The sequence below is a fragment of the Sorex araneus genome, chromosome 8, assembly GCF_027595985.1.
Source record: "Sorex araneus isolate mSorAra2 chromosome 8, mSorAra2.pri, whole genome shotgun sequence".
NCBI classification, from domain to species: domain Eukaryota; kingdom Metazoa; phylum Chordata; class Mammalia; order Eulipotyphla; family Soricidae; genus Sorex; species Sorex araneus.
Window position 1 is genome coordinate 32,953,516 of NC_073309.1, and position 17,736 is coordinate 32,971,251.

The window sequence follows — 17,736 nt, forward strand, 5'->3', positions numbered from 1 at the left end:
ATTTTGGCCTCTCTTATTAGATTTTATGCAGATTTTTGCACATAGTTGCCTTATATTTCTCTCTTTGTTAAAAAAAATTGTGGTATATTTAATAAGTGCTAGTTTCTCAACTCTTTATATATGATCGGGTTAAGTACAGTTTTCTGTGGAGTGGGGCTTCTCACATTGTACTCAGGCGGTCTGGGGGCCTTAGCCAGGAATCTTGGCCCACCACACTGTCTGTTTAGTCCAAGGTCCCAAAGATGTGATGCTGCCCAGGTTGTGCAGTCTTGATGTAACCCAGGCCACCCTGCAGTACTCCAGGGACCATGTGGTACTGGGACATAAACCCAGATTGAGCCCATGCTAGGCCTGTACCCTAACCACTGTACTGTCTTCTGGCCCCGAATTGAGTAATTTGACTAATCTAACGAATAGCCTGTGCAAAAAGGAAAGATTATAATATTTCTATAGAAGAGTATCATTAGTACAAAATGAGACTTTTACTTCATATGTAGCAATTATAACAGTATATAAAATATCAGGGGACTTCCTTGGTGTTTGTCATTTAACCACCAGTGTACTAATTGTTTTTTCTCATTCATGTTGCCCTGATGTGCTTTACTCCTGTTTTCTAGCTGCTCCACGTCAAAGAATAGAGTTGACTTTTGATGAACATTATTATATAGAACCATCATTTGAGTGTCGATTTGATCACTTGGAAATTCGAGATGGACCATTTGGTTTCTCTCCACTTATAGATCGCTACTGTGGTGTGAAAAGCCCTCCATTAATTAGATCAACAGGGAGATTCATGTGGATTAAATTTAGTTCTGATGAAGAACTTGAAGGACTGGGTTTTCGAGCAAAATACTCATTTATTCCAGGTAAGAAATTAACTTTGCAGTAGTTAAATCTTAATCTTGTTTTAGACTTAAGAGTAGAAAAGATCATTTTGAGTTAGTCAGATCATGTGATGTTAGCTAGATTCAAGGGAAATCAATCTGTGAATAAATGAAAACTTAAAAATGGGAAATAAGGGGCTGGGGCAACAGCACAGCGGGTAGGGCGTTTGCCTTGCACGCGGCTGACCCGGGTTTGATTCCCAGCATCCTATATGGTCCCCTGAGCACCGCCAGGGGTAATTCCTGAGTGCAAAGCCAGGAGTAACCCCTGTGCATCGCTGGGTGTGACTCAAAAAGCAGAAAAAGAAAAAAAAAGGGGGGGGGAATAAAACTAGCCTATAATTTTGCAGCAAATCGCAGATGGTTGTTTTTTCTCTTTCTTTTCTTTTTTAATTTTTTTCACTTTGGTGCCACATCTGGTGGTGCTCACGGGCTGCTCTTGAGGGCACATTGTTTCAGGGGTCCGGTGGTGCCAGGGATTAAACCCAAGCCACCCACATACAAATAATTTAACAGACTCAAGCACTACTCGTTGTGACCCTGGTAGCACCCAGAACTCCTAGACCTGGTAAGCATCTCCTTGTACAACCTTAGCACTGAAAACCTCCAGCAAGTCTGCTCAGCCAAGCCAAGGGCCCCTATGCTCACGGAGCCCTGGTTGGGAGCACCCCCCAGCAAATAAAAATTCAGTAGACTTACTTTTATAATCCCTACCAATATAATTTTGGCAGGTTTTTCCCTTTGGGCAGATTTACTACTTATTGAACTAAATTGATTCTAGATAACACAGAGCAACTTAAAGAACACTGCTCTGCCCTTGGAGGCAAAAGATCTGGGTTTTTGAACTCTTCCTCTGCCACCGACAGCTTGACTGGCTATTAAAATAGTAAAGTGTGCCTGAGAGTTGCTACTGGTAAAACGCGGATACCTTCCGCATAGAAGTTTCCTCTGTTTTATTTCATGATGTTATAGCTCATGTTTGTGTGTGTGTGCTGAGTAATTCATTGTATGGATGTACCACTGTAGTCACCCTATTGATTATCTGTTGATAATCAAACTTCATTGTTTATACGTTTTTGCAATTATAAAAATCTGCTATAGGGGCTGGAGTGATAGTCCAGCGGGTAGGATGTTTGCCTTGCACGCGGCAGACCCGGGTTCTATCCCCAGCATCCCATATGGTCCCCTGAGCTCCACCAGGAGTAATTCCTGAGTGCAAAGCTAGGAGGAACCCCTGTGAATCGCCTGGTGTGACCCAAAAAGAAAAAAAATCTGCTATAAACCTTCTAAAAACACTGGATTTTATGTGAAAAGTAAAATTTTAATTCATTAGTGTAAATGCCAGGGTTCATATTGCTGGATCATATTAAAATTTATCTCTAATTTTGCTAACATGAGTATGATGCTGCTTGTACAACATTGTCAGTGTGCTTCATGCCACTGTCCTCTCCACCTAAAAATGACTAATGGGGGCTGGAATAATAGCGAAATGGCTAAGATGCCCCAGGCACAGATCCAGGAGTAGCTCCCAAGCACCACTTGATTTGGCCCAAATTTCCCAAAAAGCAAAAAAAAAAAAAAAATTTTTTTAAAAAGAAAAAAAACTATCATCTGTGATTTGCTGCAAAAATCAGCAAACTATAGACTAGTTAAATATTGAATTATGCACCGTTTACTATAGTTAAGAATTTGGGGGCTGGAGCGATAGTACAGGCAGGTAGGGCATTTGCCTTGCAGGCGGCCAACCTGGGTTCAATTCCCAGCATCCCATATGGTACCCTGAGCACCGCCAGGGATAATTCCTGAGCGCAGAGCCAGGAGTAACCCCTAAGCATCGCCGGGTGTGACCCAAAAAGAAAAATAAATTAAAACATTATCATAAATACAAATCTATAACTTCAATTGATAAAAAAAATAATAAAATAACTTGAAAGTTTGCATCAGACATGTTATAGACACCATACTGTGAGCAAAGACAAATTGCTGATTTAGCCTTAGAATCTTTAGTAGTATGAAAAATTTATTTTATTGTTCAGTTTATTCTATATAGTTGGGTGGTCTTGTTAAAATTGTGGTCTTAAACTCCAAATATTTTAGGAATTGTCAGTTAATTAAATATTGAAAAAAAGTGGGGGAGAGTTTGATTTAGAATACATTTCAGAGTACATTTTTTAATCAAATTAACCAAAAACCTAATCTTGCAGAAGGAAGCAGGTTTTTTTTTTTTTTTCACAAAAAAATATAAGAGAAATTTGAATGTCAAAGAATCTTGGAATAAAAAGTCATGGGAACTTTATGACAAATCAGAATTTCTAAATATGTAGTTAAGAATTATAGAATCTTGCCATTATTGCGTTATTTCAGTTACTTGCAGGAAATAGCAATTAATTAAAAGCCTTTACCTGGGGACAGCAGTATCCTAATCATTGTTCCTGGCACTTTGAAGAAAAACAGTTTAGGTCAGCAGTGTAGCATCAGACCTGGCTTAAAAAGTAAAAATTTAGGAAATATGGGGAAGGAAAGATCGTACAGCGGGTAGGATGCTTGCCTTGCACACACCTCAAGCCATGTTAGATCCCTGCATCCCATATGGTCCCCCAGTATCACTCAAGAGTTATTCCTGAATGCAGAGCCCTGGGCATTGCCAGGTGTGCCCCCCAGGGGGGTAAAGAATATAAGAAACTTTAAATATCTTAATGTCAGTGATATTCATTCTTTTTTTTTTGTTCTTTTTTTTTTACAGATCCAGACTTTACTTACCTAGGAGGTATTTTAAATCCCATCCCAGGTTTAGTATATTACCTCTTTTTCCTTATGGTATTTGGGATCACTCTTATGTTCCTTTGAACTTCATCCATTTATTCTTTCTAGATTGCCAGTTTGAACTCTCAGGAGCGGATGGAATAGTGCGTTCTAGTCAGGTGGAACAAGAAGAGAAGACAAAACCAGGTCAAGCAGTTGATTGCATATGGACAATTAAAGCTACTCCAAAAGCTAAGGTATTATCATATATTGAATCACTTCATTGAAGAACAAAAGAAGCTGTGATTTGTTTGATGTACAATTTTGGTTTGTACATGTATTTATTGGTTATACAAAAAAAAAATTAAAACTTTTTTAAAAAGTAATTTTATTCCAGTCATATTTGTCACAATGAGATCTCAGATTCAGTTAAAAAAATAAAAAGTATAAATAGTAATTTTATTCCAGTCATATTTGTCATGATGAGATCTCAGATTCAGTTAAAAAAAATTTTTTTTAAATAAATTTCAGAAATCTTGCATGTTAAGGTTCTTAGTTTAAGAATTTTTAAGATCTTGGGACCGGAAAAGATAGTTACAATAAGTAGGGAACTTACCTTGCACACACTAACCCAGTTTCAGTCCCCAGCATTCCATATGGTCCCCCCTAAGCCTGCCAGGGTGATTCCAAAATACAGAGCCAGGAGTAAGCCCTGAGCACCACTGGGTGTGGCCCCCAACCCCACTCCACCCCACCCCCAATAAAGAGAAATTTTAAGATCTTAAAGTCTATGATTCCTAACTAGAGAGTGCAGATACTCATCAGTCTGATCATCGATATCTAGAGAATACTTTTTCTCTCCCCCGCCTCTAGGTTTTTGCTTTGGTTTTCGGCTTTGGTTTTCCTGAGCCGTCCTGCGGGGCTCAGGGACTCTCCTCGCAATATTCTGGCAGGCCTGGGCAGCAGTTCAGTGCTTGGCCCAAAACGGACGCTGCTCCGGCCCTGCAGTGCTGAGGACTACCACAGCCACACGCAGCAGTGCTGGGGGGTCTCCAGAGCTACGTCTTTCAGTGCTCAACACAGTACTTGATACCAGGGGTCAAACCAGGATTGGGTACATGAAGGCAGGTGCCTTAACTTACCTGCACTCTCTCCAGCCCAGGTTGTTTTTAAATGACTCTGAGCATTTGAAATTGGCAGCTAACTTCTTTTGCTTTTAATTTTTACTTCTAGAAATATCACGAGTTTAAATTCTATCTAATGTGTATGGATATAAAAACGAAAAAGAGTTGGGAGGAGGACGAAAGAAAAACTATCTTAATAATTATGAAGATAAAATTCTCAGGTTTTTGGGCTGGAGCGATAGCACAGTGTAGCACATTTGTCTTGCATGCAGCCGACCCGGGTTCGATTCCCAACATCCCATATGGTCCCCCAGCACTGCCAGGAGTAATTCCTGAGTGTAGAGCCAGGAGTAACCCCTGTGCATCGCTGGGTGTGACCCGAAAAGCAAAAAAAAAAAAAAAATCTCAGGTATATCATTGACAGTTTAGATCAGAAATTCTTAAACTTTTTCCCCCCTCAGCTCCTTTTCACCTGAGAAATTTTTCTGTGAACCCCATACATATATAAAATAGTTGTACAGATCTTGTGTTTACTGATAATCATAAATTTATTTAAAAATAACTTTTTCACAAATCTCAGGTTCGGGCCAGCTGACCCGGCTGACCCAGGCTCGATCCCTCAGCATCCATCCCATATGGCCCCCCCAAGCACTGCCAGGACTAATTCCTGAGTGCAGAGACAAGAGCAACCTCTGAGCATCACTGGGTGTGACCCAGAAAGCAATCAATCAATAATAAATCCCTGGTTCAGTTGTACCGCACCATATGAAATCTCAACCCATAGTTTAAGATCAGAATTTCTCAACTCCAAGCCACATTGGCCTCCTACGGGATATTTTAAGAGGGTATAGTGAATAGTGTAAATAAATGGGGGGCCGAGACACGACACTAGGGCCAAACAGTAGAGCTGGGGTGATACAGGTTTGGAATATCTGAAAGTCCTCCTGCTTGTAAAATGCCTGGAAACACTGAATAAAATGGACCATCATTATAATAGTGCAGATAAGCTCTAAAGAGAGAATGAGGCAATTTTTCTGCTCTTTGGTTGTGTGTTTTTTTGTTTTTTTGGTTTTTTTTTGGTTTGTGGCAGTGCTTTGGATGTCTGTTTTTGCTTGTTTGTGGCAGTGCTCAAAGAACATCCCCGATAGTATCCTGGGGTTATTTCTGGCAGTGCTCAGAGGTTAAGGACTAAACCTGCATGCACTTCCAGCCCTTTGAGCTATACCCCCCCAGCCCCAAGAGGTAATTATATTGAGTAGAAATGCAGAGTGAGTTACAAAGCACAGCAGCCATCTGAAAACTGAAATTGTTCGTAGAACTACCCCTTTCTGATTTTAATAGTCTGTGACTCTTCAGATATGCCATGGAACTTGGCATTAATACTACACTGAGACAGAAAATAAAATAGGTTCTGTGGTTCAGGTGACCTTTATAAAATCCCTCACATAAACCCTCAAAGAGAGATTGTTCCATTAAATGGTAGAACATACCAAGAGCACATGTTGAAAGAAGTGTATCTTCCTGTGATTGCTTTAAGAATGGTAATATGTCTAGGGTCGCCTCTAGAAACCTGTCTTTATTAGAGTGGGATGTGAATTTATATTCTCTGATTAATCCAGGAACCACCAAGTCCTCAAAGTAATAAAAAGATTCTGAGTTTATAAAATCTTTGAAGCATCTGGTTAAAATAAATACAAAATAAACAAGTGTTGTTAAAGATAAAACACTGCTAAAGCTAAGCTCCCAATCCAAAATTTGGGGAAAAAAATAAATGAAGAACTCATTACTAGTGAGAGCAGAACTTAAGTATTTTAACATCCTACCAAAAAAATCTGAAAGATAAGAAAGACATTGTGTAGGTACAGTTTTTGAAACGTACAAATTAAGTCTGATTAAAGTCTGATTACTGATAGACTTATCTTTAAAAGTAACCCAGAATGTAAATTTGGAAAGAGGTGACATTTATTGAGAAGATTCTAAGAGATGACAAAAGTACAACATAATATCTCTGAAAACAAGAAAAAAAATTAATACCGTGCATACGTTGGTCAACAGAGATGAGGGAATCTTTTTAGTAACTACAGAGGAAAAAAGAGTGCCTAGAAAAGAGTGACATCAGAATCAGCAAAATCGAAACTACTAGAAAATTCAGTGTTGCAGGAGGTGGAGGGCAACCTAAAACTGCATATCCAGCTACATTGTGATTCAACCCAGAAAGAAAGTTGAGTTTTTACTGATGGAACTAGAAGGTGTCATGCTGAGTGAAGTCAGTCAGAGAGGGACAAGTACAGAATGATCTTTCCTGTATGTGAGATACAAGGGACCATTGTAGGGGAGCAATAAACAGCCAGAGGCAAAAGAGCTAGAGAGATGTTCTAGTTCTGAGCTTCCCTCGACGTGCCTGTGAGATGGATGAGAGTGAACCTTAGGACTTCGTTTGAGGGAAGCAGGGTATATAATTGAAACGATGTATACGTGAAACTGTCATTGATGTTATTGGAAATTATGGTGCCTCAATAAAACCAAATAATAAAGGAACCAGATATTATAGTTGAAAATGTTATTTTTTAGTATAACTACTGGAAATTTTGAAATTACAAAAATAGGAGAGAAGTGACTATGTAAAAGAGAGCTGGAAAAGTCTATTAAAATAGTAATCAGGTACAGCTATTAAAAAGGAAGAGAAGATCAATTTTAGTTTTATATTTTATATATTTATATATCATATATATTTATTTTATATTATAACACCAAAATGGACAAAATATAAATCAACATTTGCTGGGGGAAATGGACAACCCAATCATAGTTGGTTATTTTTTTAATCTCTCAGCAATTAATAAGCAAACTAAACTCAAATGATTTTTTTTTTTTTTTTTTTTTTTTTTGCTTTTTGGGTCACACCTGGCGATGCACAGGGGTTACTCCTGGCTCTGCACTCAGGAACCACCCCTGGCCGTGCTCAGGGGACCATATGGGATGCTGGGATTTGAACCCGGGTCGGCCGCGTGCAAGGCAAACGCCCTACCCGCTGTGCTATTGCTCCAGCCCCATAAACTCAAATGATTTTAAGTACACATTATGCCTAATAGGACAAGCTGTTTTGCTCCCAACATCTATGGTATGTGCATTCTCTGTAAATTTACATAAAATATTCTTTAAAACTGAACCATACACTGGGCTTAAAGTGGAATTCTAAAATGTAAACTACTGTTTGGCATTCTGCAGAGTATCCTCTTAACAAAATACAATTAGGAACCAACAACCAGAAGATAACTTTAAAGGCCACATGTTTATGAGTTTAATAATACACCGTAGGGGCTAGAGAGATAGTACGGCAGATATGACACTTGCTTTGAACATGGACAACACAGATTTTATCCCAAGCCCTCCACATGCCATCCCCCAGGTCCCTGAGTGAAGAGCTGGGAGTAAACTTAAACTGTGGGGACAGGGTAACGATGTGGGATGGGGCAGGATGGGGATCGGGGCGGCAAAATGGACCATGAGAAATTTGTTGGTGCAACTGCGGTGTTTCAGGCAGCTCTAGTTCTTATTGAGTTTCTTAGGCATAAACAGGTCACTGTCACTGTCATCCCGTTGCTCATCGATCTGTTCGAGCGGGCACCAAGTAACGTCTCTCATTGAGAGACTTTTTACTCTTTTTGGCATATCCAATACGCACAGGTAGCTTGCCAGGCTCTGCCATGCGTGCTTCATACTCTCGGTAGCTTGCCAGGTTCTCCGAGAGGGGCAGAGGAATCGAACATGGGTCGACTGCGTGAGAGGCATACGCTCAACGGCTGTGCTATCGCTCCAGCCCATAAACAGGTCATGAATAGAAAAAAGTTTAAGAAAGCTGGCTTATGGGGTCAGAAAGATCTCAGTGTGCTGGAATGCTTGCTTTGCGTGCAGGAGCCCAGGGTCCAGTACCTACCACCACATGGAACTACAGGTACCATGGAGTAATTTCTGACCAGTGCCCAGGTATCCCAGAACAGAAGGATGAAACCCTGGCTTAGAGTACCTGCTTTGCTGTATAAGGCCATATAAGTTTGGTGCCACTGCATGCAGTGAGAGCAGCCTTTATGATTCTATTTGTGCCAGGCAGCTATACTATCTGTGATCCCCATTATCATAAGCATTTTCTTTTTGCATCACAGCTAGATAGATGTATGAGCACCACAGCCAACAAGTGCAGTTCCTAGTGAGCACTTGAGCATTTCAGCAACCCCCCATAAGCACTACCAGGGTGTATGAATGCATAACAACAACAAAAACATTGCAACCACTGGAGAACAGAAGTCCCTAAAGAAGTTACATGACCTTCCCAACATGTTGTACAATCACTGTCTTGAGACCACAACCAAGTATAAGCACCTAAGCACCATAACTAAATCTATGCTCATCTTAGCTGGGCAGCATTTAACCCCTTGGCATTACAACGAGTGCAGTAGAAGGAAGGGAAGAAAAATTAAAATATAATTTACATGAGAAAATCATCACTATCACTCATCCCATTGCTCATCGATTTTGCACCAGTAATATCTCCATTGTGTGACTTGTTACTGTTTTTGGCATATCGAATATGCCACGGGTAGCTTGCCAGGCTCTGCCATGCAAGAGAGATACTCTCGGTAGTTTGCCGAGCTCTCTGAGAGGGGCGGAGAAATTGAACCTGGATTGGCTGCGTGCAGGGTGAATGCCCTACCCACTGTGCTATCGCTCCAGCCCAAGAAAATCATATATATTTTTTTAAACATAAGAAATGGGAATTAACTTTAAAAAAATGGTAGCTCAAAGACCTGAAGTATATGCCTAGCATTGCATGGTACCCCATCAGATGAAGCCACGATGGTCCCTCACAATGTTGGTCTACATATTGAATCATACAACCACGATGACCACGTTAATTCTGTCAGGAATGGCCCTAACCACCCTGAGAACTGCTTGAGAGCCCTTCTATGGTGGAGGGGGTATAAATGTACAAAATAAAACAATATAAAGAGTATTATAATCTTTGCTAATAAGTATTTAATGAATTTATATTGATAATTCCTAAAATATGTATGTTAGTGTATATGGTTGTATTTGTATACATATACATATAAGTAAAGAATTTTCAAAATTAAATTTTGAAAACCTGAGTGTACTGAATTAACATACTTAATTTATGCTTATGCTGCTTACGGAATAGCAATTAAATATACAAAGCAAATATTAACAGATCTAAGAAAAGAAATTATGATAATAAAAGTTAGGGGACTTTAATACTCTACTTTCAGCAATAGATAAATTATCCAGGCAGGAAATCAGTAAAGCAACATTTGTCTTAAATAACATGCTAGAATTTATGAGCATGAGACAAATGTAGAAAATTCCATCGTGAGCCAACAGAATTACATTCTTCTCAAGCTTACCTGTAACATTCTCCAGGAAATACTTTGATAGAACAGAAATAAGTCTCAATTTACAAAGATTGGAATCAAATTAATCTTTCCAACCACAGTAGTAGATAACAAGAAATCAGTCACAGTTTTTAAAACCTAGACATTTAGGGCCAGAGAGATAGTATAGCAGATAAGGTATTATACTGCATGCAGTGGACCTGGATTTGATTCCCAGTGTCCAATGTGGTTGGCTGAGCCTGCCGTGAAGAAGCCCTGAGTGCAGAGCCAGGAATAAGCCCTGAACAAGGACAGGTGTGGTCCCAAAACAACAGCTCATACAAAAATTCACAAATATGTGAAGATTTTTAAAATGCTACTTTTATAGCCAGTGATTCTAATGAGAAACCAAAAAGTCCTTTGAAGCAAATGAAAGTTTAATTGCAACATGCCAAAACTAATATGAAGCAGCAGAAGTCTTCATAACTATAAATATCTACAGAAAGAAACAGAATCTCAATCTAAGCATTCCTTGAGGAACTAGACAAGGAACAGAGCACAAGGTTAATAGAAGGAAATAATAAAAGCAATCATAGCAAAAACAAAACAGATTGAAAGAACAGTAGAGGAAATCAGTGAAACTAAGTGATGGTTACTTTGAAAGATGAAATTGACTAACTTACTTAGACTTGTTTATGGCAGAGCCTGGTAAGCTACCCATGATGTATTGGACATGCCCAAAACAGTAACAGTAACAGGTCTCCTTCCCTTGATCCTGAAAGAACCTCCAATACGGCAGTGTCAGGAAAGACGAGTAAGGAAAGGCTACTAAAATCTCAGGGCTGGGACGAATGGAGACATTACTGGCACCCGCTCGAGCAAATCAATGATCAACAGGATGACAGTAATGATGACAGATTTAGACTTATCAAGAAAAAAAGGACTCAAATCAGAAATGAAAGAGAAGACACTATAGTGGATACCAAAAAATTACAAAGGATATGTGCCAACAAATCAGACATCCTATGAAAAATGGATAACTTCTTAGAGACATATAGCCGACCAAAATTGGATCATAAATTCTGAACAGACTTATTACTAATTACTTATTACTTAATACTTATTACTACTATTTCCCCCCAAATCTAAGATAGAACACTTTCAGATTCATTTTATAAGACAAGTATTTTTCCAGATGTATTTCAGAAAGAACAAAAAAAATCAGAAAGAACAAGAAAAAGTTACCAGCCAGTATCTCTGAGGAATATAGATAAAAGAATTTGTAACCAAACGTTAGTAAATCAAATTCAACAAAACATTAAAAAGATCATATAACACAGTGAGTGAAACTTTTAGAAATTGCAAGGATGATTCATCCACAAATCACAGAACAGAGGTTTCCAAACTTAATTGTCCTACCACCATTTTTCAGAAACTTAGATTCCGTGGTGTGTCTCTGGGAAACCTTAAGTGAACAAAATACTTTTGGACCCAATGTCTACCACACACTAGATTTCTGCAGCCCCCAGGGTGCAGTATCACTCACTTTGGGAAACAGTGTTACAAAGTGGATTTTAAAAATCATATGAGGGGCTGGAGAGATAGCACAGCGGGTAGGGCATTTGCCTTGCATGGGGCCAACCCAGGTTCAATTCCCAGCATCCCATATGGTCCCCTGAGCACCACCAGGGGTAATTCCTGAGTGCATCGCCAGGTGTGACCCAAAAAGCAAAAAAAAAGAAAAGAAAAAAAATCATATGATCTCAATAAATATAGGTAAAAAGCAGCAAAATTCAACATCTATTTTAAGATAAACATATAGTCAGAACATACCTCAATGTAATTGAGACCATATATGACAGAGCTGAAATGGTGAAAGCTGAAAGCTACTCGTCTAAGATTACAAACAAGATGACTCATCACTTTTTTTAACAGGCTATCAGGAGTCCTAGACAGAACAGTTAGGTAAGAAAAAGAAGCATCATACACCCGAATTGGAAAGAAAGAAGTATACCTATTGCTCATCGATTTGCTCGAGCGAGCACCAGTAATATCTCCATTGTGAGACTTGTTGTTTGTTACTGTTTTTGGTATATCGAATATGCCACAGTAGCTTACCAGGCTCTGCCGTGCAGGCAAGATACTCTCGGTAGCTTGCCGGTCTCTGAGAGGGGTGGAGAAGTCGAAACCAGGTCAGCCACAAGCAAGGCAAACGCCCTACCCGCTGTGCTATCGCTCCAGCATACAGAAAAACTTAGTGGTTCCATCAAAAAGCTTTTAGAATGTAAACTATTTCAATAAGGCTATAGGCTATGAAATAAAAATATAAAAATTGTTTCTACACACAAATTCTTAAAAACTTAAGGAAAGCAATGCCATTTACCATTTTAAGATTAATAAAATAGCTAGAAATAATTTTAAAGAAGCAAAAGATCTATATAGCAAAGATAGAAAAATGAGAATAAGACACTTCCCCCTGCTAATCAATTAGAAAAAATTATATTGGAATTGGAGAGATAGCACAAAGAGTGATAAGATGCTTGCCTTGCAGTTGGCTGACCCCAGTTCAATCCCTGGCACTGCGTAAGATTACCCAGGTGCTCAAGAAAAACTGGAGGGTGGGCCAGAGCCATAGTACAATGGCTAGGGAGCTTGCACACAGCCAACATGAATTAGTTCCCTGGCAACATCCCCCATGGTCCCTGAACCCCCACATCCCTGAGCAACACTGTATGTGGCCCCAAAACACACCAAAGCGAGGGAAAATGTTAAAACATGCATATTACCAAAAGCAATTTACAAATGTAATGAAGTCTTTAAATATTCCATGGCATGTTCCACAAAGATGGAGAAATCTTGTTTTGTGTAGATCAAATAAATTTACCAGGGGGGGGGAAATTAACTGCTCTTTTTTTCTTGGAGAATTTTTTTAAATATATTTTATATATAACTAAAAATTTTATTTATTGTAGTAACATTAGTGTTCACCACCAATGTGCTTTCCTGCCGCCTGCTCTTACCCCCTTTCACTTGGGCATCTAGTTTTATTTTCAGAATCCAAGGGTTTATTTTTATTCTCCAACGTCCATGCCTTGCCTGTCTCTGCATACCGCATGTTAGTGAAATGATCTAGCACTTGTGTCCCTGGGAGACACCCACTAATTCCATTCAAGTTAGAGCAGAATGTAGAACCCCCTCCTCCAACCCTTCGCTATCTGGCCACACCCACCTATGCTCAGGGCTTACTGCTCTCAGCTCAAGGATCTCTCCTGGCATGGCCCCGTGGACCACATGTAAGTGCTGTGAGATCCCAAATCTGGGTCAGCCACATGCAAGCCACTTTACCTGCAGTACTCACTCTCAAGCCCCAGACTTGTTTCTTTTTTTTTTTTTTTTTTGGTTTTTGTTGGGGGGCCACACCCAGCAGTGCTCAGGGCTTTTGCCTAGCTCTGTGCTCAAGGTTCACTCAGAGGAACAGATGGGATGCAAGGGACCATATGGGGTGTAGGGGATCAAACACAGATTGACGGCCGGCCTGCAAAGCAAAAGCCCTACCCACCTTTACTGTTATTCCGGTATTTCCTATACCCGATTACTGTTCCAAGTTCTACAGGGACAAAGCATATTATTGTTTCGAGTTGATATTTAAGTGTTTTGGGGATAGATGTCAAGAACTGGAGTTGCTGGGTCATATTGTAGTTCTATTTTTCAATTTTTGGAGAAATCACTATACTGTTTTTCATAGAAGCTGAAGTAGAGGGTAGTCCCAATGGTGAGGGTTCCTTTTTTTTACTTTGTACCCACCCCCAGCACTCTGCTTGCAGGCAGTTTTATGTATGCTTTTGTCACCAGTATGAGCTGAGATTTCATTGTCTTTTGATTTGCATCTCCCTGGTCAGTTGATAATGAATGCTTTTTCATATGCATGGTAGTTAGGATTTTTTTTTTTTTTTTTTTTTTTTTTGTGGAGCAAGTGTTTATTTTGGGAATCTTCAGTTAAGGGTGTTTTTTTTTTTTTCTTTTTTTTTTGGTCTTTGTTGTTTTGGTCTATGAGTGCTTTGCATATTTGGAATATTAGCTGTTTTTCAGATGCATGGTGTGTAAATATTTTCTCCCATTTAGTAGGGTGTCTTTATTTTAGCTATAAATTTTTTCACAGTGTGGAATCTTTTTATACAGTCCCATTTGATTTGCTTTGCTTTTGTTTTCTTTGCCAGTGGCTTTGAATCATTGGCAATGCCTTGAAGGTCAATATCCTGGGGAGTTCTGCAAGTGTTTCCTGTATTTTATGTAGTCTGATAGCAAGGTCTTTGATTTCATTTTGAATTAACTTTGTTGTGAGATAAAGATCCGATTTCAACTTTTTGCATGTGTATATCCACTTTCCCCACACAATGTCTTGAGACTCTCATTGCTCAACTTCATGTTACTGGGCCTTGAATGTAAAACAACTATTCATATATCTGAGGATTTACCTTGGGCTCAATTCCACTCCATTAGTATGAGAGTTCAGGCTTTGTTTTAGTACTACACTTACTGGTCATTATCATTTTATAGTAGGACTTAAAGTCAGTGAATGCTATGCCTCTCACCTCTTTTTTTTCTCAGAACTGTTTTGATCATTCAGAAAGTCTTATGTCTCCTTAAAAAAATTTGTAAGTATTTATGTTCTTGAAGAATGCCACAGGAATTTTCATTGATTGTATTTTCATTGATGAATTTTCAAAGATTGTATTGAATCTGGGGTAGAATGATCAGTTTAACAGTGTTAAATTTTCAATCCAAGAACATGGAATATATTTAAATTTTTGTATTCCTCTTCTGTTTATTTTGACAGTGAATTATAGTTCTTTTTATTTTGTTTTTTCTTTTTGGGTCAAACCCGGCGATGCTCAGGGGTTACTCTTGGCTCTGAACCCAGGAATCACTCCTGGCAGTGCTCAGGGGACCATATGGGATGCTGGAATCAAACCTGGGTTGGCCGCATGCAAGGCCCTACCCGCTGTGCTATTGCTCCAGCCCCTGAATTATAGTTTTTAATGTATACGTCTTCTCCTTTGTTGAGTCCTGAGCCAGAGGAGATAATACAGCAGGTAGGGCGCTTGCCTTGCACATTGCCGATGTAGTTCAATCCTGGCACCACATATGGTCCCATGAGTGTCCTTAATTTCTTTTTCTTGCCTGCTTATTGTGACTTAGACTTTCATTACAAAGTTAAATAAATGTTAAGGATCCAGGAAAGTAAAGGGATGGTAGTACTTGTCTTGCACATAAAGTCTGAACAAATTCTTTGACATAGATCATTATGATATATTTCTATTTGACACCAGAAATAAAATACAAACAAGTGGCATTGTATTAAAACTAAAAAGCATCTGCACAATGAAGTGACCCATTAACAAAACTTAAATAAAAAGAACCGAGTAAATAATTGATACATAATGTTTTCAAATCATATAATAAGGAACTGATGCCCTATATATAAAGAATTCACACAACCTAACAGACCTTAAAATATTTTTGAGATGAATTAAGCTTCTACTAAGAAGAGACATATAAGTGGTCAGCAGGTACATACAGAGGTGCTCAACATCACTCACTAATCATACAGAAATGCAAATCAAACCACCACCATTCACTTTATAACTATTAGAACAGCAACCATCGAAAAGCAAATAATAAATTTTTTTTGTTGGTGGTGAGGAGTGGCAAGCAAGGAGTGTTCCAAAGGCCCAGGCCCTACCAGCAGCTCTCAGCAGTGGACCAGAGGGCCTGAGGATATAGTGCTGCTTGGGCCTTGTAGTGCTAGGAATTACCCAGTAGGAATCCTTGGCTTCCATGTCATACCCTCAACCGCTCAGGGGAGCAGGTGGAGCAGAGATAGCAAACTCCGATCCAGCACATAATTAGGCACGTAGTTATGCCACCTAACTACAGTGTTCTCTCTCTCAGACCCTTCTTTCTTCTCTCTCTGTGTCAGGATATTCAATTCTGTTCCATCGATCAGCGGGCCTGTCTTTCTATTCTGCCATTTTGTTTTTAATGTTTGTTTCTCCACATGAGTAAGGTTTCCATGACTTTTTTTTTTTTTTTTTTTGCTTTTTGGGTCACACCCAGCAGTGCATAGGGGTTACTCCTGGCTCCACACTCAGGAATTACTCCTGGCAGTGCTGGGGGACGATATGGGATGCTGGGAATTGAACCTGGGTCGGCCACGTGAAAGGCAAATGCCCTACCCGCTGTGCTATCGCTCCAGCCCCGGTTTCCATGCCTTTTATAAACTATTTCATATTTCTTGGAGAGGTAATTTAGAAGTAAGGAATGACTTTGCTGCTTTTTACAATATGTTTTTATCATTCCTCCACATCTGAATGGTGAGATAGAGGATTCTTGCTTGGAGATTCTTTTCATCTAGAATTTTAATAGTTATGCCATTCCTTTTTTTGGGGAATTTTATTTGAGAAGTTTGATGAGTCCTCTGAACATTGTTTATTTGCAAGTATTTGCTTCTCTTCTGCTTTTAAGGAACTGTTTTTGGGATGCGGTTTGCCTTTGTTTTTGTCTGTTGGATTAATTTTATTTAGACATCTTTCGCCTTTTTGATTGTATCTCCCCTCAGTCTGTGGAAGAGAGGGTGCATGTAGTCCCCCTCAGACTGTGGAAGTTCTTGGTTATTATTTCTTCCACCAACATTTCTTCCCCTTCCACTCTTTCCTTTCATACTGGAATTCCTATAATGTGAATTTTTTCTCTTAATTTTAATCTTCGTGCCTTTCAACTTGTCTTTTATATCACTTAGGATCATTTAAAAAATTATTGGTTAATTTTATTTTTGAAGTGAAAAGAATAGGGGATGTTCTTTTTTTGGGGGGGTCACACCTGGCAATGAAGAGGGGTTACTCCTGGCTCTGCACTCAGGAATTACTCCTGGCAGTGCTCAGAGGACCATATGGGATGCTGGGAATCAAACCTGGGTCGGCTGCGTGCAAGGCAAATGCCCCACCCGCTGTGCTATTGCTCCAGCCCCAGGGATGTTCTTTACCATGTAGTGTTCTTCTTTCTGGATGATGTTCTCTACCTTGTCCTTGAAGTCAATGATTCAAACTTCACATTCTTCCAGTTTGGTGCTGAGACTGTTACTGCTTCCCCCCCCACCCCCCCACCCCCACAGTACTGTTACTTCATTTATTTCTGCTTGGAGAAGGGTTCTTTTTTCACACTTTTTTATAGCCTTTCTCTAAACTTACTGGTGATTTATTCCACCATTTTCTTCAGTACATTGAATATTGATAGAATTACTTCTTGGAAGCCTTCTTCAAGCAGTTTAGAAAGTTCTGATGTTTAGGTGCGATTTCTCTGTGCTTCTGTCTTCCACTGGTGAGGTTAAATTTAGCCATATGTAATAGAATTCTGAGCCTAAATTTATACTTCAAATTGAATCCATACCGGTGGTTTTGAAATTGTGTATATTTGGATGCCCACTGGCGATTTCTAGTTTAAAATGACCTCAAGGTGCTGAAATGTTCTGGGAATTGTGGTCAAAATGTTCTACATTAACTGTTTGCCTAAAAGTCACTTTTGAGTGTGGTCGTACCTGTT

At 39.3% G+C, this 17,736-nt stretch overlaps 1 protein-coding gene across 3 annotated transcripts in view; it reads left to right on the forward strand.

The window, feature by feature from the left end:
- The window catches only part of NETO2 (neuropilin and tolloid like 2), an 89,271-nt gene that overhangs the window by 14,436 nt on the left and 57,099 nt on the right, over positions 1 to 17,736 (forward strand). The window contains exons 4-6 of one of the 3 annotated variants that reach the window (XM_004600689.2): positions 618 to 866; positions 3,628 to 3,672; positions 3,756 to 3,883. In XM_004600689.2, coding sequence (XP_004600746.2) covers positions 618 to 866; positions 3,628 to 3,672; positions 3,756 to 3,883 — 422 coding nt within the window. The remainder of the gene's footprint in view (positions 1 to 617; positions 867 to 3,627; positions 3,673 to 3,755; positions 3,884 to 17,736) is intronic. The other 2 variants (XM_004600690.2, XM_055145231.1) reach the window with 2 other exon arrangements.